The 26,484-nt window shown below is 32.1% G+C and overlaps 3 protein-coding genes across 4 annotated transcripts; 1 reads left to right on the top strand and 2 right to left on the bottom strand.

The window, feature by feature from the left end:
* Positions 1–2,400: 2,400 nt before the first annotated feature.
* On the top strand, positions 2,401–7,853 carry LOC112525545 (uncharacterized protein YpgQ). Of its 2 annotated transcripts, none has more exons than XM_025135713.1 (7): positions 2,401–2,602; positions 3,068–3,098; positions 3,584–3,602; positions 4,522–4,619; positions 6,517–6,606; positions 7,089–7,261; positions 7,649–7,853. In XM_025135713.1, exons 1-7 carry the CDS (start codon positions 2,438–2,440, stop codon positions 7,733–7,735), a joined length of 663 nt encoding a protein of 220 aa, XP_024991481.1. In that variant the 5' UTR covers positions 2,401–2,437; the 3' UTR covers positions 7,736–7,853. The 2 variants fall into 2 exon arrangements, with proteins under 2 accessions (XP_024991481.1, XP_024991480.1); XM_025135712.1 differs by having other exon boundaries at positions 6,508–6,606.
* Positions 7,854–8,006: 153 nt separating this feature from the next.
* Positions 8,007–10,134, bottom strand: LOC112525544 (cytochrome P450 86B1-like). Its single transcript, XM_025135711.1, has 2 exons — positions 8,964–10,134; positions 8,007–8,630 (listed from the first exon to the last, which is right to left on the bottom strand). Exons 1-2 carry the CDS (start codon positions 10,098–10,100, stop codon positions 8,226–8,228), a joined length of 1,542 nt encoding a protein of 513 aa, XP_024991479.1. The 5' UTR covers positions 10,101–10,134; the 3' UTR covers positions 8,007–8,225.
* A 4,371-nt stretch (positions 10,135–14,505) lies between these two features.
* Positions 14,506–18,385, bottom strand: LOC112524365 (protein JASON-like). The gene is made up of 7 exons (XM_025134151.1): positions 18,280–18,385; positions 18,136–18,190; positions 17,831–17,916; positions 16,723–16,970; positions 15,686–16,472; positions 15,515–15,597; positions 14,506–14,647 (listed from the first exon to the last, which is right to left on the bottom strand). The coding sequence occupies exons 1-7, from the start codon at positions 18,367–18,369 to the stop codon at positions 14,611–14,613; spliced, it is 1,386 nt and encodes a 461-aa protein (XP_024989919.1). The 5' UTR covers positions 18,370–18,385; the 3' UTR covers positions 14,506–14,610.
* Between the last annotated feature and the right edge of the window lie 8,099 nt (positions 18,386–26,484).

Here is a 26,484-nt window from a genome sequence, read left to right as displayed (position 1 = left end):
ATATATATATATATATATATATTCATAACATATATAGGACTAAGTTATATAAAGATGTGAAAATGTTGAAAATATGTGTATATAAAGAGCGTACGTGATGTGTAATTGTCTAATCTATATATTAATATAAATTCAACAATCATATTAAATCCATGAAATAAAAAGATATTGGGTTCATCGGGTTGAGTTGCTTTCAAATAATGGTATCCCAATACATCGGTTGCTTCGCTTGAGTTATTTTACGTTGGGTTGAGTTGGGTTGATCGAGTTAGTCTGGTTTTTGAGCACCCCTGCTCAAAACCCTTGTTTAGGTTTGTAATTTCATCCTAAATCAAACATTTTCTTTATTAATTAATTTATAATTCATAATTGTTTCTTGATTGAATTACTCCCATTTGTTTATTACAGTTTACACAGATATGAGTTGACCTCCAAACTCCAAGATTCTCAGCTCTACTTCCACTTAACAGGGAAGTGTTGATTGTATTGAAAGTATCACATCTTCTCCATATCACCTCTTCTATTATATGAACATTCAATCTCTTCTTAGTATGTCTTTACATATGAGTCTTGCCATTTGAGGCTCACAAATTTTAAGTCTCATTCGTTGTACATTAATAGAGAAAAGAGAAAATAAGAGCAAAGAATAATGTTATAGAGTAAAAAAGGAAAAAAAAAAAAAAGGTAAGACCAGTAATCATCTTTTTCCATATATGAATACACACACAAAATCAAATGTCAGCAATTAATATTATCGGAATATAATAACGACAATAGTATTCAAGTCACTATTGTGTGGTTTCATTTAAATTAGAGATAAAGTTATTTTAGAGTAAGTGAAATATAATATAAATTATTTTATGTATCAAATCTATTTTATTTTATAATAATTAAAAAAATAATATTTATATTAATAAGTATTTAATATTTTTAAATGAAAGTTAAGAAGAAAAAAAGACCTTAACCAAATGTTTACTAATATTTCATATAGTATAAATAATATAAAAATATATATATTTATTAACAATTCATATTAATTAAAATATAATATAAATAAATAAAAGAAAAAAGAAAAAACTAAAAAAAGAATTAATTATGCGTAAGTACACGTTATTAAAACTTCATGTAACTAACTGTACATAAACATAATTAAATAAAAGATAAACATCTTATTTTAAATATAAAAAATCTAAAATATAACTATGATAGTCATTGACTTCTAATAAAATACTTAATTATTATCTTTATAAAAAATTATATTATTAAAGCAAAAATTAAAAAATAATTAAAAAAATATAAAAAATGGAGAAAGTTTAAATAATTAGTTTGAAATTAATATCAATAATTTTTTTCTCAAATTTTTATGATATCTCCATATTTATATTTTATTCGAAAATAAAAACATCAAACTTTCTTAAAATCACATAAAAACTGTATCATGACATTGAATGAGACAAAAAAGAAAATAAAACGAAATATTAAAATCAAGATGTATCTCGTTGCATTGTGCGAGTACCCTTATAATCAATTACAATCAGTGCAAATATATTTAAATATAAAATAAATAAATAAATGAATACATAGAGGTGTCATTAGCAATGTAAAAGTGTTATTAAGAAATGAACTAATTGTATTAAATTGTATTCTCTGCACATATTAATATCAATAATTATTTTTTATATCTATACTATATTATAAAACATTTAACAAAAAACTCTTAAAAATTATTTTTTATGCATGAAGTACTGTATATTGATGCATATTACTTAAAATACAAGATTACAAGTAAGTTATGCATAAGTACAACATATTAAAGTTCCATGTTTGAATTTGTGTAACTAATTGCGGATAAACATAATCAAATAGATGATAAATATTTCATTTTAAAATATAAAAAATCTAAAATATAATTAAGATAATTATCGAGTTATAACAAAAAAATTAATTATTATCTTTATAAGAAAATTATATTATTAAACAAAATATAAATTACTTCGTAATTGAACTTAAATTAAATTATAATAAAAAATTGAATTAAAAATTACATAAACAATAGAAATTTTAAATTAATATCAATATCGATATATTTTTGTCAAATTTGTATGATATCTTCAAATTTATATTTTATTTAAAAATAAAACATCATCGCTTTTTTAAAATCACATAAAACCATATTATAACATCGACTAAGATACAAAATAATATAAAATATTAAAATAATGATGTATTTTCGTAAATACTTTCTGGTTTTTAATATATCAATTCATCCGATTTTAACTTATAGATGTTGCAAACAGCCTTCCGGGTTATTAACCGCCCTTAAACTTCTCATTAAAATAATCGGATATTGATTCATGAATAAAGAAAGATTACACAAATCCTTCCGTATATTATCCTCTGCTAAACCCCTAACCCCCTACCTGGAAGGGAGAAAGTGATGGCGAAGAGTGAAACAGTAGCAAACGCAGAGCGATTGGTGGAAGTGATGATGAAAGGTAACGATGCATCTCACGATCCTGCTCACGCCTTCCGGGTTCGAGACCTTGCTCTCTCTCTTGCTCACGAGGAAGTCCTCTCTTCTTCACCAATCTCCCTGGAAATTGTATGTTCATTACATACTTCCTTTGACCTTGCTCGCTTTCCTTCCTCGATGTGTTTCAAAACTAAATGCTATATTCATATTTGAGTTTTGACCTTCAATTAGTGATTGATGTTTGTGAATGATGCCCATTCTTCCGTCCCCATGGAATATTTTCGTAGAAATCTGAAATTCGGAGTTATAGCCTCACATGAAAGTGGTAAAAACTATAACTAAGCAATCGTGTTTAAACAAAGTAAAACCAAAATGAGAACATACGAAAAAGCTAACAAAACTGTGTTATGAATTTTGAAGTTGAATTTACACTCAAAAGTCAAGTGTGGACTCTTTTTCTTGTAGAAGCAGATCATATTTATCATTGTTTCTTATATTGCTGTTCGAGGTTACCCTCTCATATAATATTTTATAATGCCATCATTCAGAAGCCAACTGTTTTGAATTTTGATATTTATCTTACTGCTGTTGCAGGTTGAGCTTGCTGCACTCCTTCACGATATAGGTAGTTGCTTCTCTTCCAGTCGTCCTCCTGAGGCAATGTTATCTACCATTGCTGATTTAGGATTTAAGAACCATGTCTCCTTAAAGCTTGAATTATCTAAAAGAGAAACTGTTTCTTTCAGAGTTTCAGTGCAAACTGAATTAATTATTCACTGGGGTTGTGCAAATGGAAAGGTGTGCGGGGCTGGGTTGGGGGATTGTGTTATTGTGTTGTCATCCCAAAGCTAACGTTTCTCACATTTACTCGGTTCTTGTCTATCCATGTTTTATCTGGCTCACAGTTTGTTTCAGCCTCATTTGTTGAAGGCTAGTCATGTTAATATCTATCAGTTAAATTTATTATCCTTATTGCCTGTTTAGAAACATCTATAGCAAGAACCTAGTATGCTTCTAACTTACCTTACCGTATAAGGAAAGAATAACATCATTATTGTTCTTATATGCACTTGCCTTTGTTGCTATTGATTATATTTATTTCATATGCAGGAGACTACAAATACTTGAGGTAGGCCTTCTATTTGATTTTAATTTGATCCTAATCTGTTTCTGCTTCCAAATGTCTTGGTCAATGTTGCCTCTTCTATGCTCATGAAAATGGCTGGTGCAAAGTAGTACTACGTTGACAATATAGCGACAATTATTGCATTTTGTATTTCTGAGTTCTTTGCTTGTTACATGAGAAATGTGTGTATATGGGTAAAAGGAATGACCTTGATCATAGCTTGTAACAGTGATAAAAATGCAGTTAGTAGCAAATAATGATTCCTAGAGCATCCTAGAATTACTCTGTAAAATTGAATGAGCCTTTTGTCGGTTTTGTCTGAAATTAAAATCGGTCCCTTGTTTTTTTCAAACATTTTTTATGAGCAATATTTATATCCATCTTAGTGGTTCTTTTGAACTTAAAGTAAACTACAATTGTACCCCTCATTCTTTATACAGTCATCAATTTTTGGTAAATGATGTTGTGAATGTGTTTTTCCCGTAAAATTTTCCGTGTAATAGCTTATTTTTTCAAATGGTTTGAGGGTTCTAATATAACTAAGGCAATATTTTCTTTTGAAAGGTCAGTGAAATGTTAATATGTAGTCATGGAGTTCTGTGATTTCTCAAATGCAGTTACATCGTGACTGACAACCGACTACAATTTTTGTGCTAGTAATTAAGAGCGAGGTTCAAACGAGGAAAGGCTCCATTCGTTAGAACAGCTTCCATCGAGTCTCTGCACCTATCAATGCGTCTGCATCACAACCTTTTCAAATCAAAAGTTTACGTTTCAACTTCCCAGTTATTATGGATTCCAGTTTTTCTCTGAGAATTATATGAAATTATGTTATGTTTCATATATTTAACTGTTTCATATTTCTCCTTCGCTTTGTACCATCCAATTCCAATGGTTTCTGCTATATTTTTTCGTGATGCAGGAATCCATCAGAGGAGAAAATTGTAGAGGAATTTCTTGCAAAAGAGGGCATGGATATGGACAAAAGTAGCAAGATTTTAGATATTATAAAGGGACTGGGTAAGTTATATTTACAAAGATTCATTTAGCTTTTAGATATTATTAACAAATACACACCCTTAAAATGTCTTCACAGAAAGCTTATTTTGCAATCCGGGGTCTTCTACTCCTTGGGGTAGAGGAAAGGTCTGCTTACATCTTACCTCCTCCGATCCTACTATGTATGGGATTTACTTTGTTCGTTTGGTTTGATTTGGTTTACACACCCTAGAAATGTCTCCCATGAGACTTCAACCTTCCACCTTTGGTCCCGCGACCCTTTGTCCCGGCCATTGAAGCACACTTATCACCCAGGGTATAAGGGGGACTGAATTCCTAGCATAAGGAATACGGAATGTACTCCAAAGCCCCTCTGTTTTAGCTTAGGCTAACTGGAGCTTAGACAACAAGCAAGCGAAAAGGAATTCCTCAAACCATCTCTATATTGTCATTATAAAACTAGAAGGATACTCATGCAATGCAGCGAGATAAATCTCCATTTTAATGTTTAGTTTTTATTATGGATATACTACGATTTTATGTAGTTTTGAGAAAGCGATAATGTTGTTATTTTTGAATGAAATATAAATTTGAGGATAGCATAAAAATTTGAAAAAAGTAAATTGATATTAGTATCAAATTAAATTATTTAATAGTTTTCGTTTTTTTGGTGTAACTTTTTTAATTCAAATTTTTATTACAATTTAATTTAGATTTATAACAAAGTAACTTATTTTTGGTTTAATAATATAATTTTTTATAAAGATAATAATTAAAATTCTGTTAGAACTCAATGATTATCCTAATTATATTTTAGATTTTCTATATTTAAAATGGATGTTTCTCCAGTATTTGATTATGTTTATATGTAGTTAGTTACACAAATTTAAAAATGGAGCTTTAATAAGTTGTCTAACGCAAAATTACTTGTAATCTTGAATTTTAAATAATATGCATCAATAAACAATACTTCATGCATAAAAAATGGTTTTTAAGATTTTTTGTCAAATGCTTTATAATATAGTATAATATGGTTACCTTTTATCTTCAAAATTGATCAAGGATGGTATTTATTTTCAAGTAAAAATAAGAAAATACACTAAACCAAACAAAATCTGTAGCAAAATAAAATTTATGGGGCAAAAATGTTGCATGCATGGTTTTAAAAATTGTTTGAGGCTTACACCTCGAGGCCCGCCTCGAGGCACGGTGGCCCAAAACCGCACCTGAGGCGGCGCTCTTGGACCCTGGATAAGGCTTATGCCTCAATTCAGTGAGGTGGTTTGGTGAGGCGTGAGGCAATGTTGAGGCGTACGCCTCAGATGATCCGCTTTAACGGTTTCTTTGACTTTTCTATAAGCTTTGTGGCAATAGTAGTAATTCTTTTTATTGTATAAGAGCCTTCTTTATTTTAAAAAACTAAAGTCAAAGCACAATGGCCCTAATGTGTGCTTTTAATATTTTAAAACCCAAAAAGCTAGTAATTTCTCCCTTCAATCAAAAAAGTGTGGTTGGACCCTACCCCTTCCTCCGAGCAACCAATTTTTTTACACTCACTCAGCCTATCTCCCACTAGTATTATAAAATGTATATATGTGTAGTATATATACATATTTTGATGTATATATATTTCTGCCTCGTGCTTACGCCTTGCCTCGTTGAGAGAAAACACCTCGAGGCCTGATTCCGCCTTTAATTGCATGTGGCCTAGGCACAAGCGCAAGCCTAACCGATGTGAGGTGGATGGCTTGCAAATATTTACACACACAGGAGTCATTTAAAGGGGTGAAAAGGCATATTTACAAAGTATATTGATTGAACAATAATGCAGCTTGTTGAATTTGTGCATTGGGAATTTCTGTCAACGTGAATTGTTGCTTTATCTGATACTTCAGTCTTAAACATTAAGGTTTTAAAGAGGAACTAAAGGGGGTCTTGAATGGTTCTTATACACCGGAGTTTGGCGTTGTGCAAGATGCAGACCGTCTTGATGCTATTGGTGCTATTGGTAAATTTGCATCTTCCCATTAATGCTCAAAGCTAGTCAATTGTATTCTTTATATGCTACAAATTCAGCGAACACAATGGGATGTAGTAACTATATACATCTTGAGCTAGCTATATGCTAAGATATTTAAACATAAAGCATCATGTCTCAGTGAATCTGGACAGGATTATGCTATATATTACTCTCAACTTATCTCATCATCAAAGGATCTTTAAATTTCTGTCCAAGTAAATATCTCCTTCTGTCCCCAAAAAGTTCGTTTTGTAATGTTACTTTAAGAAAAAGAATCCTAAATTACCCATCGTTTTAACGAAGAATGTGTAATTTGTATTGAATCATTTAGATTTTAAAGTGGACTCATTTCTTGGGAAAAAGAGAGAGAATTCTTTGGGTGCTTTTTGTGTATTATACTTTTGAGCTTGAAAGGAGTCTTACTTTTGATCCCTTATCCTGAAGATACATCTGAATGACTTTGGTTCCAGGAATTGCTCGTTGTTTTACATTTGGTGGAAGTAGAAATAGAGTGCTTCACGATCCTAACATTCAGCCTCGATTGGATTTGTCCAAGGCCCAATACATGAAGAAAGATGACCAAACTACTGTGAATCATTTTCATGAGAAGCTCCTTAAGCTCAAGGATTTAATGAAAACAAAGGTGGTTATATTTTTGCCAGATGTGCTACGTTCTTCTGTATTGTCATATTACACACGTCTTTAAATGCATCAAATTCCTAAAGGTATTTTGTGGCTCTAGAGGATACAAATTTCTCATTCCTACATTTGTCTTAAACAGAGTTCATATTTGATCTTAGAAGTTCACACCTTATGTAGATGTTTTTAGTTTTTTAGCTCCATAATTATTTTATTTTGGAGTACCTTATAGTTCTCTACTTACTAAAGCTTCTCCACATCCAAAACGATTGTTACCAAATTTGAAGGTAACAATTGGCTTACTGAACACCCAAACTCAAGCATAGACTCTTTTTTCTGTAATGGAGGAGTAGCTTTCTTAAAGATTTACAAGGATTTGTTTGGATTTCAGGCAGGGAAGAGAAGGGCCGAGAAAAGGCACAAGTTCATGGAGGAGTTCCTACATGAATTTTATGAAGAATGGACAGGGAAAGTTTGAAACAAGGTAGAAACACCATCTTTGTCCATGTATGTATGCTAAATTTTTTGTTTTTCTTGCATAACATCTTCCATGTTAATCGTTATTTATATTCCAAACTACTCACTTTTAAACGTTATTCAAGGCATATGAAATATAATAGGCTAATTAAACAAACAATCAGGCCCATATAGACTTCCATCCATTCTTCACGAAACCGAGAAACCCTGGTGCAACAGGATGGAGGGGGAAGGCTACTAGGCTAGTATACTTCTTATTTGCCAAGTAGCAACTTGAACATGAATAGCACCACGAAAATCCTTTATTTATATGGAAGTTACAATAAAATGCATCTCCATCTATTCTTGACAGTCTGTCTATCATCTTTCTGCATTTTCTGCAATACAATCCTGACTTATAAATGTATAATGGTTTGAAACAAAAATCATATAGAAAGAATAAGTTACAAAAGAAAAAGAACACATAAACACCACACATCTTCATCAGGAGCTCAATATTTGATATTGTGATACATTTGGAGTTCAGACTTGCTACGCTTTGAAAGCTTCACCTTCAGCCCATTCTTTATGTACATAGTGAGTGCAAGCTTTGGTGCTACCGGATGATTTTCCACCACCGTCACTTTATAACGGTATAAGATGGAGGCGGCAGCGAATTTCATCTGGTAGTAGGCAAAGTCTTTCCCCAAGCACAACCTCGGTCCACCATTAAATGCTGTGAACTTGTAGGCTGATTCACTCATAAAACGCCCGTCCCTTAGCCATCTCTCTGGCCTAAACTCTCTGCAGTCCTTTCCCCATATCGCTTCCATTCTTCCCATTGCATAGATTGCATAAACCACTTTTGTTCCTTTCTTCAAGATCGTCCCATCTGGAAAGACATCATCTTCAACAACCTGTATTTCGTATTTTTCGTGAGAAACAATAGTATGAGCTTGTAGAACTAGTAGTCGATCACTTAAGGACCTAGTGCCTCATGAAACATTAGGACAAGTTTGCGTACATCTCACCCTCCCAGACCTCACCTTTGAAGTGGGATATACTGAGCTAGTTACGTTTGGTTGCTGCCATGCCCACTAGCCGAAAGGCCTAAGGTTTTGCGGGCCACGTGGAAAAGACCCTTTGTATGGATCAGTAGACTAGTTAGGTCAAAGGTGTCAGATACCACGGTTACAAAAAAAAGATACCATAAAATGATAGTATAGTTGTTAGATAGTAGCAAATGTTACCTCCTTATGATCTACTGGTACTGAAGGGTATAATCTCAAGGACTCGGATAGAGCAGCATGCAGATACTCCATCTTCTTCACCTCTTGTGGTCTAAATATTAGATCCTCACTTTCGCTCTCATCTTCCCTATCCTTCACAATCTGACATATCTCGCCCAGAATTCTTTCCTCCACCGTTGGATTACGATCAAGAAGCCAGAAAAACCAACTCAATGCCACCGAAGAAGTGTCCCTTCCAGCGAGTATAAAGTTTACACAGATATCACGTAGGAACTTGTCTGAAAAAGGGTGTCCTTCTTCATCTTTTAGTCCCATAAAGATTGTTAAGAGATCAGACTTCAGTTTCTTCTCCTCAGACTGCAAAAACACTTCTTTCTTCCGAGTTCGAATAACTTCATCTGCAAAATTGTCTACTCCTTTTATCGACTGCTTCAATTTCTTTTCTGATCCCAAGTTCAGATGCCTCATGATCTTCCATATAAGAGTTGGAGTGACAAAGCGTAGTATAGTTGCTTCCGTGGCCGCTTCAAAGGCTTGAGCGAACGGAATTTCCGGAAGTCCAGGATCTAAACACCCTGGATCAACCCCGAAAGCGATCATACAAACGTTATCGAACGTTAGTCTCAGGAGGATATCCTGTAGATCAATTGCAGTAGATCGTTCAACAGAATCCTCCAAGACGGGCAATAGCCTTTGGTGGACGAGCTCCAGTAGTGACTCGGTCGTCATGTTTCTAAACTTTGACGAGTGAAACTCGATGCTCGCTGTCTTCCTCTGCCGCTGCCAGATCTCGTCATCAGCATTGAAGATTCCATTCCCAAGAAGATCCCGGAGGGCATGCCTGAAATACGGACCTTTCGGGTACGCTTGAAACCTGGTTTTGAGAAGATGCTCGAGGTTTCGAGGATCCGCAGTGACTACGCAGTTCAGGTTGGTAAACCATGGGCCTTTGAACACAAAAGTCCCGTTTTGCCGACAAAGAACTTGGGAAATCCATTCGTACATATCGACACGAAGGCCAAGCACCAAGGAAGGCAACATTCCAAGAAAAGGCCACACGGGAAGGCCTTGCCGTTGTCGTTGCCTTAGAGAATGTATGACTAGAAAAACGAGAAGAGCAACGAGAAGCTCGAGCATCTGAAGGTGCGGCAAGAAGAGGTGGCCAGTGGTGGTGGCGGTGGCGGTGGCGGGAGAGAGGGAAATGGAAGAATTGAACATGGTGGTGGTGATGGTGTTGCAGGGAGGGGAGTCATGTGTTATATGAGGGTGTTGCTTGGCGTGCATGAGAAATGGATTTGGTGAGCAGAAATGGAGGGTGGTGAGTGTACAAGTGGGATGATATTTGACCAATTTAGGTGAATTTAGGGTAATCCAGAATTTGGGGGTTTTATTTTGTTGGGAAAGAGTTGGTTTGGAGGTTAACCTAAAGTACCCAAGTCTCAACAACAAAAGCCATCTAACCACCATCTAATATATACTATATATATATATATACACACACACACATTTTTTTTGTGTGGATTAAGGTATAATAAATTTTTTAAAATCATTAAAAATAAACATGATAAAATAATACGAGGTTTACAAGTATATGATGTTTTTTTTAATGTTATTTCATATATTTAGGGGTTGTTTGACAGTTGTTGAACGGTTTGGTATAGAATGATTAAGTGGCTCTCATGATATATCGTAAAAAGAAATATAATTGTTTACAATGAAATTAGGGTGCTGAATGGTTAAAGGAGACCCATGATACAAAGTGATTCAGAGAGTTTTAGACCCATTAAAAAGTAAAAAGAAAAATTTGTCAAACAAAATTCATCTTTTAACGATTCAAATATTGTCTGTTAATATATTATATAATTAAAGAAATTAGAGAAAAGATTGGTTACCTGTTGTGGCCAATATATTCTACCTCCCAACTGCTTCATTTTGATTACGTCTGGTTTAAAAATAGTTAATTTTAATTGGTCGTATTATATGTATAAAAAATGACACTAACTTACAATTTAATGAAAATGGCTAAAACCTCGACGAATCGCTTATCTAGAAGCTGAAAGTGGAGGGATTCAAAATTTATGCTTTTCTCATTTTTTGGGGAATAGCGGTGGGTTGTTTATCAAACGCTTACTCGGGTAAATGAATATTAAGTTATTTTACATATCGGATGAATATAGTAAGGATAAAAAAATTATACCCGGTAAGAGTGAGACAAGGACCAAGAGTCTTACCTGGTAAGTGAGGGCAACGACTCTTACCACGGTAAGCGTTTACCGGGTAAATTGTTGCATACGATATCGTTTTGGTGGATTAAAATCTTATCTGGTAAGTAAATGATAGTGTTAATTTACCAGTAAGCGTTTACCAGGTAAGTGTTTGGTAAACGGCCCCTTAATAAGTTCTAAATCAACTTAAAATTATCATCGAGATCAGAGGCGTACTTATGAATAGGCATGGGAATTGGGATCTGGTCCTTGATCTCCGTTCTCGTCTTTGACGGGGAACGGAGATCCCCAACTGGAAATCGGGGATTTTTTTTCTTGTTTATGTGAGATGTTTCAAGTCAAATGTGTTAAACACCGCACTCATATAATTCTCAATTTTTTTTATGGGATATCAGATGTTCATATGTTATCAAAGTCACAAATCATATGTAATGTTTAATTAAATGCTTTTGGATAGTCCATGTTTTTATCTAAAATAAGTTAAAGAAAGTGTATATAAGAAGAAATGTCAAATGTTATTTCTAAATCTAAAATATATTGAAATGATACAATGGATATGATTAAAAAAGTGGAAAGTGTATATAGATTTGTCATGATCTAATTTTTATTAAAAAACACCATGACACAAGATCATGGGAGAACGCTAGGAAAAAAAAATTGAAGCATCCATCAAAACCATTATATTGAGATGATACAATGGATATGATTAAAAAGTGGTTATAAGTTATAACCAACTTTTAAGAAAAAATAAAAATGTCACAAAATCAACTAAATTTGACCTTCATTTTAATATATTTTTTCATCAGTATTTTCATGGTTATATGTTTTTTTTTTCTCTCAAAAACCTTGATCTTTTCTAGTTCTGTTATCATCTTAAAGTTATAAAATTGAAATAGGAAACGAAAAAAAAAAAAATATATATATATATATATATAAACCAAGGTTTTATATTGCAATGTTTTTAACTGTGTTTATATTTACAAATTTGTAAACAGTTAATGGAATGTTTTCATGGTTTCAGAACTGGTTTATCAATTGTCAGCTATTTATAGAAAGTTTAAAAAACATTCAACTTGTAAACTTGAATGTTTACAATTTTCTTAACCATTTTCATTACAAAATTATAATGATTATTGTAATTATGTTTAATCAGTAATTAATGAAATTAAAAATGATAGACAAAAGGAGGCGGCTGCAGGCCAACCTAATTTTCCAACCATTTAAACCTGTAACAAACTTTACATGTTAAACAAAGGTATTCGTGCTTGGATAACGACTCAAGATCAGCCTCATGAAAACCTTATAGCACGATTGTCGCCCAGGGTATAAGGGGCATGAAAACCCCAATTAGAATTCTTTTTATACACAGAAAAATAGACTTACATAATCTCTATTATGAATCCTTTGTGTTCCTTAGTGTTCCTAGCTATCCATTCATTTTTAATTTTCCGGGGAATACGATGATTCTTTCACCATTTGGGGTGTTAATTTACCTACTAAAATATCACATGTTTCCTCCTAAGATCCCAGCATTACAATTCCATTTTTGTCTAAATTTCGGAGTAAATGAGCTTCTAAATGCGGTATTTCATTAGTGACCCTTTTGACTTGAATTTATTTTGATTTGTTATCCAACTTGTTTTATTCGCTTTATCTTATCCTATGAAATATGTACTATATCCATACAAATATGGTGAAAACCAATTCTATATATTAGCTTATTTGATCCATAAGTTGAATCATAATTTAACTATGATTTTATCTGAATTTTTATCTGATCTAATATATATAAAAAATGATTTAATAATCCAATAATCTGTATATTTAAAAACTTGATTCTATGATCCAATAGATGCATTAATTTTATATAGAGTAATATTTTGATGGATTCATGATTCATCCATTTAGATATTAAAAATATCTAAATATATTTATTTTTCCTTATAAAATATTCAGTTATTCACTAGTAATGTTTTACTCTTTTTCAAATTTGAGTATTTATTTATACACATTTTTTTTTAAAAAATTTGAGTATCTTCAATCGCTATAGTATTTTAAAAACTATAATATATTTGCTCTAATAGTTATGTTAAATTATTTTTTGAAATAGAAGGGAAAAAAAAAAAAAAAACGAGACACCATAGAAATCTTTAAATTTAGAAAATATAATATACATATTGAAGATTTCTTCATCCTCTTAGAGCATCTCCAAATATGTATGCTATATTTTCTTTTTTTCTTTCATGTTCTTTTAGTATTTGTATAAGGCGTGACTCACATCATGATATATATGTTTTTACAAGATGTTACTTTTTTCGAATTTTTTAATTTTTTAATTTTTTTTAACTTTGTATTCTTACACTTTTATAAATTTACTTGATCACATCACTCAGTATCATGGATTCACATACGTCATAAACTTACAGTTAAAATGAAATTATAAAACTCTTGCAAATTCTGTTTTGCATATTTGATCATAAAACTTTTTATATAATACTAATTAGTATATGCATGATGTTTCTTCTTGTAATATGAATGCAATTTTTCTAATATCATTATATTATTGATTAATAAATATAAGACATTTGTGTGTGTGTATAATTATATATGAAATATAAATTTGTCGTCTTATATCACTCCTTGAAAAATGTTGCGTCTTTGCCATGACATGTAAGGTTTAAAGTTTAACCTTACCACCATGTCACGCTATTTAGAACCTTGCTATTTACTCACTTTATATTTGTTTAACGACATAACTCAAGCTTCAAAAGATATCAACTCCTAAGTTTTGATTTTGAAGTATATATTATGAACCATTTACTAAACACTTACCTAGTAAGTGTTTACCGGGTCACTTTACCTTATCAGACGAACATGACTAACATTGAGAATCTTATCCAACAAGTGAGGATAGCAAATCTTACCCAGTAAGCGTTCACCGAACAAATTGTTGCATACGATACCGTTTTAATGAACTAAAATTTTATCCGGTGAATTAAGTTAAAGTGTTGGTTCTTACTAGGAACAAGTATTGAGTAAACGACCCCTAAGTATGCAATTCTTTTTAGGTAACACTTGTCACCCGGGGAAAAAAAAACAAAGTAAAATATCATGAAAACAATATATGAAAAATGAAAAAAGAAATGGCCGAAACGACCTAAATTTCGTTTTCACGTCTGACTTTCAAACCAATATATGATTATACCTTAAAGACCAGTTATAAGAGACATTGATAGTAGTGTTTGTTATATATGTATGCATTTGTGGCTTTTGACTGTTTGACGTAACGGAACTGATGTAAAATTCCTTAAAAGTTCTGAGACACGTTTATTCTTTTTGAGAAGCATGATGATGTTCGTAAGACTAGAAATACCTCCAAGAATGGATCTCAAATCCAGCATTCTTTCTCTTGTCCTTTCTCATCAAAATTCAATAGGCAATGTCTCCACAACTTGCTTCCTGCCAACCAACAACTTCAACCGTAAAAATTAAGTACCGGCATATAAGTGGATGAAGTGTTAAGGAGTTGAGCGCATCTCCAACAGATTTTTTAAAAAAAATTATCCTAAAAAGAGAAACAAAATTCAAAATCTTTTTAAAAAATATCTCCTAAAGTTCACCGTTTATGCTTAAGCTTACTCTCCGAGTGGCACAGATTGGGTCTATTTGGTTTGGTTTGGTTATGTTTTAATAGCCGAGAATGTTACCGATAAGGTAAGCAAGGATGGGGATTCTTGCTAGGTAAGCGCTTACCCGGTAGACGTTCGGTAAATGGCCCCTTTGAAAGTTCCTTTGAAGTTCAGAAAAACCAATTGACGATCACAAATTTAGAAAGGTTGTCATTTTTTGAAATGTTTAATTCAACAATTGTTTGCTAATCAAAATGGTGGCGGATGCTAAAGTCCTAGGAGGCCAATTACGTGATCTTAAACTCATTGAAATTCATTTTGATGGAATTGGTCGTTTTGTGATTCAGAAGAAAATACGACAATCATTCCGATGGAATGATCAAAATATATAATCAAACATGATTTAAAATATGGTGGAACCCAACTGAACTGAACTCAAAAGTCAGTTCCTCAATGTGTTCAAAACACTTGGCAACTTTGTAACTTTTTACGCATATAACCTTTCATCTAAACCAACATAATTCTACCCGAAAATTTCATAAAGGTGTCTGTCTATCAATGAGAGGAGATTGCAGAAAGTGACCATAATTTCTAAACTTATATTGAACCAAGTAGCATAGTAGAAGTAAATGACAAATTAAGCACAGAAGAAATCTGAGTAAACAAGTCAAAAGAGGCCGAACAAAGTATGACTTACCTCTCATTCACGAACTTATCCTCAGATAACGCCTTTTCTAATCTTTCCTCGAATGGTGTGGCATGCCAACTAACCTTCTGATCCTATCCACTCAAAAGGAAATGTAGTTACAACATACAAACCATGAATGGACTTGGTAAATATTAGATCAAGAGAATAAATAAAATTTACCTCTTTGTACTTGGTAGTTGTATTAGGGATGCCATTACCATCCCACCACTTGGGTAAGACAGGAGTGCCCTCAGCATTCCAGTGAGCTGCAGCCATCCCCAGTATAGGCCTCTCCCCAGGAGTTCTACCAAAGTCAGGGAGATCCTGAGAAATGGGAACCAAACTCTGATCCTTGCAGCCTTCGTAGCTTGACTTTGGTGGTAACCATGACGACAAAGTAGCATCCCCATTTACCTCCTTTTCACTTGCATTTGCTTCTAACTTCACTTGTGATTGGGGGGTTTCTTCGTCAGACTGCTCAACAGATTCTTCCACTAGAGCAGAGCATTCAGTGGAACTAAACAATGATTCTATTGGTGCCTTAAACTGAGAGAAATTCTCAGGGTTTACCCCTGAGTACACATACTGTAATTTGATCCTCGGGTTCTTCCCAGTTTCTTTGTTATATACATATGAAGGGAAGACAGTGCCAGGTGTTTGCATATTATCGGTTAATTTGAGAGGGGTTGGGTAAGGCGAAGGCTTCGAAACACTGTGATCAAATGGTGATCCTGATGGCTTCAAGTTCTGGTTAGTAATTTTAGGTGAAGAGCTTCTTGATGAAATTGAAYATGCATCATTTTGGCCTTCAAAGCRAACAKATTTGTTTTTCCACTGCATGCTTGGAACCATCGGTGTGCATGAGGTTGAGGAATTCAGTGCCTGAGTGTCTTTAACAGCATGTCCAACCCCACAGACTTCAGAAGAGCTAGTACAGAGACTATCTGTATATTTCCCTGTTATATGGCTAGAGAAGGCCAAGTACCCACACCAAACAACTTTTTAGTAGCATACTTCTCATGTGTAAAGTAAAAATGCAGTGTATCATACTATTTATGTAGAGCGTAGACTATGTGAAGAGAAGTCACATCTTGAAAACCATTTTGAAACTGAGTTACAGACACCAGATCTTGAGCTACTGTTAACAATTAATTAATGAGAAAATCAAAATCAGAAAATGACACCGATTTTTGGACATTTGTCAGAGTATGAATTACCTGTTTGGTGAATGTGATGAAGAATCTGATCCATTCTCCCATTCTTCAAAAAGTTTGGTTGGAGAATGCAACTGATCAGGTTGCTTCTCTAATAACTTTTCAAAAGATGTGTAGTTTGTGTTGGGAAGCCATGAACGGAATGTAAATTCTGCATCTCCATTACAGGGTCGAGAATCTTTTAATTTCTCAGTGTTCCGGATTTCAGCTGGAGTCTGGGGTAAAGTTCCACAAGCTTTGAGAAATTTCGCCTGCAAAGTTATAATTTAGTTGTTTTCACGTCCGGATATTAAGCCATACAAGGACATAACAAAATCATATGAGTAACTCAAATCAACCTTTGTCTGCCTTACTTGGAGTAATTACGTAGATGTTGTTCAACATTAATCTTAAGCCTTTAGGAAATATTACTCAAACATTAGTTGTCTTCTGAATAAAATATTCAATTTTCAGATTATAGGATTTTCTGTTACTTTTGGCCTTGCAGATATAGGTCTTCTGCTTTACTCTATTATTGTTTTTTCACAGTTGAATGTTGGTGTAAAAGGTGAATGACGAATACCTCTGTGTTCAAAGGCGGAGGTCAAAAGTGAGAGACAAAAACTTAGGGCCTCATGGTTGAAGTCAAAACAGAATATGGAAAGGTCAAATCTGAAGACTCAAGACTTCAACTCCAAAACGAAGCAAGTTTTCTCTCTCTCACAAGCACACATGATTTTTTGTCTTATTGAAATTCAAGCTAATGAGTTAATTTTATAAGATCTTGGGGAAGTCCATTCCTGGACTTCTGCAAAACAGGCATCTGAAAAGTTAAAGACGTCTATATATGCCACATAACAATAGGATTATCAAAATGCGTAATGCCCATTGAATTTGAAACTGGTGGAATAGTGACAAGGACACAGTTGTGCAATTTAGCAGTAGTGACATCTAGAGTGTTGAGACGCACTTTACCATAGCAATTGGACGGAATTTGGACATTTCATGTAACTTTATAGTGTATATATACAAACTAAGATCGTGGCGCCTGCATTAGTGGTGCTCTTGCAATATGTACAATCAGTGTCTGCAGCTTGGATATTCTTGTATTGTACATTAGAGAGATAATTACCTCGTCCCTAAGCTCGTTATCTGGAAGTGGAGACCCTACAACACCATGTTTCCGTTCCCTGCATTGTGAGTGATGGCTATCTTCCGCTGAATAGCATATACACACTTCATCAACACGAATGCAAGGAAATGTACATTTCTTACAGAGAAGTTACAAACATAGGAATATAAATCAAAAGCATAAAATCTGTACTTCGCTGTGATATGAACAATTAGATGAACGTTCAAAATAATTAGAAATAAAAAATCGATGAAACCTCCTTCAAAAAATTGCCGATAATACGAAAGATAAGGTTGATCAATCACCTGCCGGAACTAATACAGACCACAAGCCATTGCTAGACAAAGAATCGACAGGTTCCTGAACGCCGAAAACAAAAAAAACAAAACTCAAAAAACAATAACGTTTAGTTGAAATTCTTATCTATCACCTCAATTTAGAAATCTAACCTTGGCGATTGCAGTGATCGGATGAGAAACGAGATTAATCTGAGGGCGAAGATCATCTCTGACATGGAAACAGCCGAAGAAAGAGCCCATCCCCTTGCAAAGATATTCTAGAAATTCGCAGTTGAACAATGAGCATGACATGAATAACAATTGAAGTATACTGAATTCCTGCAGATGAAGAACCCTAGCTTGTGGTTTCGCTTCAGTCGGTGAACGAACGTTGGCTCTAAATCTTTTTGGAATTTTGAAAGGGAAAAAAGACCACGAACGAGAGGGAATGAGTCATGTCCATAATTTCACATTTAGTACCTCATATATTTGACTAAGAGCAACTCTAACCTTTACATATAAAAAAAAACACCAAAATTACCAAATATGGTGGGCCCATAAACACTAAAAAAAACTCAACTTCAATCACTCTAAAAAAACACATAATTTATAGACCCTACATTAAAATAACATATTTTATTTACTATTTTTAATAATAATATTTATAATTTGTAATAAATATTATAATAATAAATAATTAGTTTTAATTTATTTAATGAGGACACGTTAAAATAAAAACGATAAAATTTTAATTAATAAATTTTATATTTAAAAAGATTACATTAGTTTAAATAGTACAAATTAAAAAAACACATAAATAATACTAATTATCCGAGTTAGTATATTCGTCCCACAAATGATCAATTAATGCATTACGAAGTTCAAATGATCAATTAATCCATTAATAAACTATGTTTACGTTTATCCGGTATCATATTTGTGTTATTAATAATTTATTATATATATATATATATATATGTATATAAATTTACATAATAAATATAAAAACCTAAAAATTAATATTTGTAATTATTTATTTATAATTTATTAAAAAATTATTTATTTAAGAAATGGTGGTGGGGACCACCCTTTTGGTGTGAATGCGTCTCAGGACTAATACGCCGTTCACAAACTTCTTCCAACAAAAGGTTGGTGTTTTTGGCGTGCGATTGGATCCAAAAGAACGGCAAAACTAGGGTTTTGCCGTTCGATTGGAGTTGCTCTAAGAACAAAATGCATCTAAGAGAATTTGTTAAACAATTATTTGGTAAGCGTTTACCAGTAAAATTTAACATTATCACTTACATTATCTAGTAAGACTTTAGTTCATCAAACGACATTGTAAGTAAAAATCTATCTGGTAAGCACTAACCGAGTAAGAGTCGTCACTTTCACTTACCAGGTAAGACTCTCGGTCCTTGCTTTTGTTCTTACCCGGTAAGATTCTTGATCCTTGTCATAGTCATTCGATAATGTAATATGACTTGTTAAATACTTATCCGTATAAGCATTTAGTAAACCATCCTAAATGAAATAAAATTTCTTAGAAAATAGGAAAGAGAGAATGAAAATTTCTATAAGTACAGAGAATTGAGGGGGTGTTTGGGATTGCTTATTAAAACAACTTATGCTTTTTTGTAAAAGTGCTTATTAACTTATGTGGTATCAAACTGGAGTTTTGTAAAAAGTGTTTGGATTAGCTTATAGCGGTACCAAAAAGCAATAAGTTGATAAGTTGTTTTTTAGTGTTTGGTAAATTTTGCTTATACATGTAAAATGACCAAAAAGGACGTTATCTTGTTTCATTTCCAAAGTGTCAAAACACACACAACAGTAACCAACAAAAACCCTAAATCGAGTTCCATCGTGAATCAGTAACCTCAAACCCTAAATTGTTCTTCCAAATCGAGTTCCATGGTTGAAGAAATCGAGTTCCATGGTTGAATAAATCAAGTTCCATGGTTGTAAATCGAGTTCCATGGTTGAAGAAATCGAGTTCCATGGTTGAAGAAATCGAGTTCCATGGTTGTAAATCGAGTTCCATGGTTGTAGAAATCGTACCTGGAGAAGAACTCGATTCTGGAGAAGAACTCGATTTTGGAGAAGACGTACCTGGAGATCTGATCGATTTTGGAGAAGACGTGATCGATTAGGGGGTGTTTAGACAGGGTTAAAATGGTAAATCGGTAATAAGTCAATTTTTATAAGTCACTATGGATTAACTTATCAAAAACGACTTATTACCGGTTTGGTACCGGTATAAGCAGTTTTTTTTTTTACCCAAACACTCCAAAATGGCTTATCTCCGGTGCCAGACTGAAATAAGTCAATAAGTCGTTTTGATAAGCAATCCCAAACACCCCCTGATTATTTATGAGTGAAATAATATTTTATTAATTCATTGGTAAAAAAATCTTTGAAATATTATATATTTAAAAAAAAAATTTAATTGATGTTATAGTTTCTAAAATGGAGATTAGTTGAAGATAAATGTAATATTTTTTTTGGATATTTCAATTTTTAACTTTTTATATTAAAAAAATATTTAAAATTTATTAGAGATGCTCCCATAGATCAAAATCTCATTTTAGAAAATAATAATTCCGAAAAGTTTCACTTAAGAATCTTGATAATGAATTCATATTCTTCAAACAAAAAAAATTATTTTGACTGGTCAAATTTCGAAATTTTAAATCATAATTTTCCAAAATAAAAACTCTTTAATCATTAATAAAGGCTTTTAATTTAAATTATTTAAAATAGGAATGAAAATAAAGTTTGTTTTCTTTTTAACATTTTGACCGATATTTAATTTATTATTAAAATTTGATAAATTGTAATGTTTAATTACAAATATCTTAATATTCGGTTTGGTTTGATAATTTTTTTTTTGAGTAATTTGGATTTCGTGAAAAGATTTGGAGTTTGAAGGGCTTATCATATTTGGTGGATTGGTTTTGCAGGATTTGGAATTGAATTAAGTTTCATTCTTTATAAATAATTTATAAAAATAATTAAAATACATTTTATTCATTGATTATTCATAAACAAATGCTATTTAATTATTTTAAAACATTATTACAAATAAATCCTAGAAATTCATGGAGTCAATTGGTATTTCATTGGATTTCATAAGATCTATTTATATAAAAATATTTTTAAAATATGTTTAAATATTTGTTTTGTGATAATTAATTAATAAAAGATAATGTAATAATTTTTATAATTATCTGTAAATTGTTTTTTATATAAAATATCTATAAATAACAAAATTCAATTTCATTCTAAATCTTACAAACCAAATATTTCAAATCCTTTCATTTCCAAAAAATTTAACGAAATTCAAATCTTTCAAAAACATTATGTCAAACCAAACGGCTTGTTCGGCTTGCATGATTTGATACGTTTTGGAATTGGATTATATTTTAATTCAACTTTTGGTTTAAAAGAAAGTTCGTAATGAAATTATGGGATTATAATGAAATTGCACAAACATTGGATTTAGTAATTCCATCGGGTAATTGGTATTTCACGAAAATTCGTATTATGTTTACATGTACATAAATGAAAATTCGTATTATACGATCATCTGGACATCCGACATATTTAATTAACAATTATCTTATATATTATAGTTGGAAGTATTATGCTCAGAACGAGATGGAATACGAGAAATCGTGACAAGAGGAATTGATCGGTTGTTGATATTACTTTATTTTCTCATCAATCATCCCTATTAAATGCACTAAAATGGTATAACCGTCTCGACAATTAGATGTCCAACTCGCGCTAACAGCATCCTTAGACAAGAAACTTACATAGGAGGAGAAAAATCAGTTCAAGGGGTGGAGGTCGTGAGGCCGAAGCTGCTGCTGCCATTGTTTTAAAGAAAAGCTTAATTTTGTCATTAGTTTTGTTTAATTTCCTGCATGAAGATGATAATCGATGAAGAATGCTCACGGTTTTTGATGGAGATGACCATTGAAGATTCAAACTCGATGATTCTAATGGAGATGTAAGGCTAGGTGCACATTGAGGTCGTCCAAAAGTGAAACCACAGGTGTAATTCGGTTTTATCTGATTTTATAGTTTTGTTTTGGTTTTACATTCCAAAAGTATGGATTTTTTTTGTTAGAAATAATATGTGAGAGATATTGTTCGGTTTTTATTGATTTAATATTAAAAAATTCATATGTGCGTTGAATGATTATATGTATGGGTTAATTTATGTGTGAGGGCAGTCACGTAGAATAGACATGGATTATGCCGAATGTTGGATTGATTTCGTATTTATATCAGTTTAAACACCACATGCTAAGTCAGTAATTCAATGAAGTCAATTGGGTTTGAGGAACACTTGGGTTAGTAATGATTAGAGATGCAGCAGTGTCCTTTTAGTAATTTAGTTCAACTTTTCAAAACTCCCGATTTTTGAAATAGTGTCATTTGTAATAATTAGATACCGGTTTTTAGCAGGTTATTCCTGAGCTTAACTGACAAATTGAGCAGTCGATCTTATGACACGCATGCTTTCGGTTTTAACACAAACAATTTGGCTTGACCGCTCACTCCCTGAAGAGAACAGTACTCGATTTTTACAATCTTTACTGATATAAGTTAGGTTTATAAATTTAAATCTCGTTACTCGATCAACAACACGTGCAACGGGAATATCAACGTATGAACATTGATATTCGTTAATGATCTATTGCATCACACTTTGGTTTATAATGTAAAGTTGTTTTCGAAATCATTTCCACTAAATTATTGTGCAAATAAAATTTTAGAAAGAAAAAAATAAATTAACATGAAACCAACTTTGAGTTGATTCCTATTTTGGAGAACAAACTTTTAAAACATTAATTTTAGGGCTTGGATAAAACATTTAATCTATTTCAGGGTCTTGTTTACCTATTCAATATGTAAACGGTTGCCGTAAGATGATGTGACAAAAAAAAAAACAAAAAAAAAACTTAAGGGGTCGTTTACTAAACGCTTACTTGGTAAGTGTTTATCGGATAAATTTCTTCATCCGATGAACATGACAAATGTCAAGAATCTTACCGGGTAAGAGCAATAAAAATGATGGAGAGTCCTACCTGGTAAGTGAATATGACAACTCTTACCCAGATAAACGATTATCCGGTAAATTGTTGCATTCGATATGTTTTGATATACTAAAATCTTACGCATCAAAATAAATTATAGTGTTGATTTTAGATCATTTATCACATCTAATACATCCACAAATATGCATGAATCAGCGTTTTTACTAATCAAATAAATAATAAGAGCTCAAAGGACAAGGAGTTTTGGTTCAGTGACGAATTAACCTTCAACAAATCAACTCAACGAACTCAAAGAAGCCATCAACGGAGGGTTTTGATTTTGAAGGCGATGGATTTCGAAACAACCCATCAACGGATCGATTTAAATCAAATGAAAAAGAAGTCTAGGGTTTTGATTTGATTTGCAAAAACCCATATTCAAAGCGGGATTGTATAAATTTGTTTGTATTTAGATTATGATTTAGGTTCTTGTATTTGATGAATATGATTTATATAGAGAAATTTACGTTCGATTTTTAATTCATGTTCATCTACAACTAACTTTTGTTCTGATCTGTTATTCAACGTTCATCTATACCAACTGATTATGTAAATTTTGTATTAATTAGTTTGATGAGATGGAAATCAATTAATAACGTGGATATTATTTAATTTTTTGTTTTTGTCATATCATTTTAATGCAAACGGTTACTTGTTGAATAGGTAAACCAAACCCCTTAAATAAACGAAAGCTTTGCTATAGACCCTAAAACAATGATTTCTTGCCATGTCATTTTAATGTATCCAAATATATAACATATTATAATTTATACACAGATATATTCAATGAATAATCAGTATGGAATCTGCGTGTAGGATAGGGGTGTGCTTGATATTGCACAAATATCTAGGGTGCATACCGTGCTTAGGTTTGGATGGTTACAAGCTTATTAAAATTAGTTACAATTTTCAGACGGTTAAGAACAGTTCAACACATGTTCGATCTTGAATCTTGATTACGTAGGCATGATCCTCAAGAACTTGGTTGACGCTTGCTAACATTTTAAAAGTTATTCGATAAGAAACGTACAAAAAAAATCATGAATATAAACGTAGATATATATATATATATATATATATATATATATAAACATACTGTAATAGCATCGGTGACTTGTATAACACTTATTAGATATAAATTTCAAGCCTAAGTTTGGTTACAAGCCTTAAGAATAAAGCTTCAAAATTTATCACTTCATAATCAATACCGATAGAAATTGCCAAAAACCGGTCCCGACTTGGGCTGGTTCCAAACGGTCTCGGTTCTTGGAAGCTGGTTTGTCTCCAGGCTAGCCATTCTTGTTCTTGACCCAAAATTATAGGACTAATCCCTAGTCCGAGTTTTAAAAAAAAGTTATTTAAGAAAATATTTTGTACACAATAATATTTCACGAGTTTTATAATTATGATTTTTAAAACTAAATATTATAGTACACTTAAATATTACATTTACTTGAAAAAAATATTACAAAATGTATTACAATTTGAAAAATCTTGAGAAATCGGTCCTTTGAAAAACCGAAAGTGGTCTAGTAACCAGTCCAAGGCTAGGTTGGCCTCAAAATTTCAAATCATAACTGGACCAAGACTATCAGGTCGTAACCCGTCCTAGTCGTTGCCGTTTCCAATACTTCATTGGTCCCGAGCCGAGCCGAGCCGAGCCGAACCAAACAAAGCCAAGTTTGACAATCTTTAAATACTGGTCCCACCAACCATGTACAACTCTAGTATTAAACCTTTATTATTTATTTTGAAGATAAATATATTCTATTTTGACCCTCCAAGTTTTGATTCATACATTACGTTCCATGATTTAAAAACTGTTAATTTAGAAAACGTTAAAAATACAAGAAAATCAAAATGCCAATTTTGCTCTCAATTTCTACGGAGCTGTTGGATGGACGTTTGTCCGAAGGACCGAATCCAACAAAAAATGCACACCACATGAACCAAATTCATAATAAATGAAGTCTAAGGACCAAATTCATAAAAAACCATACCACGAGTACCAAATATGTAATTTACTCTATCATAAAAATAATCAATTTATAAATTTTAATTTTTGATTTTAGAAAATCCATGCTTTAAACAAACTTTATATCAATAATTTTATTAAAAAATATGACTATTTTTGACGTCATATTTCTGGTAGTTAAGACATGATTGCTATCTTTAGCCACAAAATTTATAGCATTACATATTTTTTTTAAATTATAAAATTTAAAAGGAAATCATATTTTAATATTTTTGTTGTCGTCAATAATCCGTATGCCAAGATGGTGGTGGAGATCTTTTTCGTAGATATTTTAAATCGTATTTGTTAAAAACGATATTTTTTTAATTAAAATTGTTCATGTTTAAATTTTACATATTTTGTTTTTATAAAACATTAAATATTCATATACGAATAAAATCATAAAATCAACGTAATTATAAAATTATTTGATCAAAAGTTGTTGACTCTTTGTCTTTTTATCTAGAAGAAATAAGACGTGTCAGGAAAAATGTATATAAGAAAAAATATTAAATTTTATTTCTAAATTTAATACATTTTAAATATAATTTTTTATAAATAATGTATTTAAATACAGGTAGGGCCACGTTATCCTGCCTGGTCCCCATCCCAAGCTTTTAACTTTTGGGATTCCCGTTCCTAGGAAATTTTTGGTCTCGTCAGGACACCCGAATCCTCAATGAAATAGATCTCATTCTAATGTCTAGGGGTGCTAAAAAATCTGATCAACCTAACTCAATCCAATGCGAAATAACTCAATATGAAGCAACCTAATGTCTAATCGAGTTGTGAAATTTTCAAACCATAAGTATTGGGTTGATATTAAGTTACTATTATTTGAATCCAACCCAACCTGATGAGCTTGATATCCTTTTATTTCTAAGATGTAATATGATTGTTGAGTTTATATTAATATATAGATTACACAATTACATTATCACGTACGCTCTTCATATATACATATTTTCAATCTATTATTCATCTCTATATAACTCATTCGTATATATGTTCAGTAACTGTGAACATATATATGTAAATTGAGAAAATTTACATATTCAATGTGATATACGTAAAAAGTATGGATAAGTTGATGATGAAAAAAAAATTATAAGTAGAAAAATAACATATTCAATGTTATCAATCCGATCAACCCGTACATTTGGGTTGTGTTGAGTTAATTTTTCAAACCACAAGAATTGGATATGTTTGTTCAAAATATTTTTAACCCGATCAACCCAACTCATAAACACCTCT

Source organism: Cynara cardunculus (assembly GCF_001531365.2).
Source record: "Cynara cardunculus var. scolymus isolate 2C chromosome LG 13, CcrdV1, whole genome shotgun sequence".
NCBI classification, from domain to species: domain Eukaryota; kingdom Viridiplantae; phylum Streptophyta; class Magnoliopsida; order Asterales; family Asteraceae; genus Cynara; species Cynara cardunculus.
This window is presented reverse-complemented; position numbering and strand designations above follow the sequence as displayed.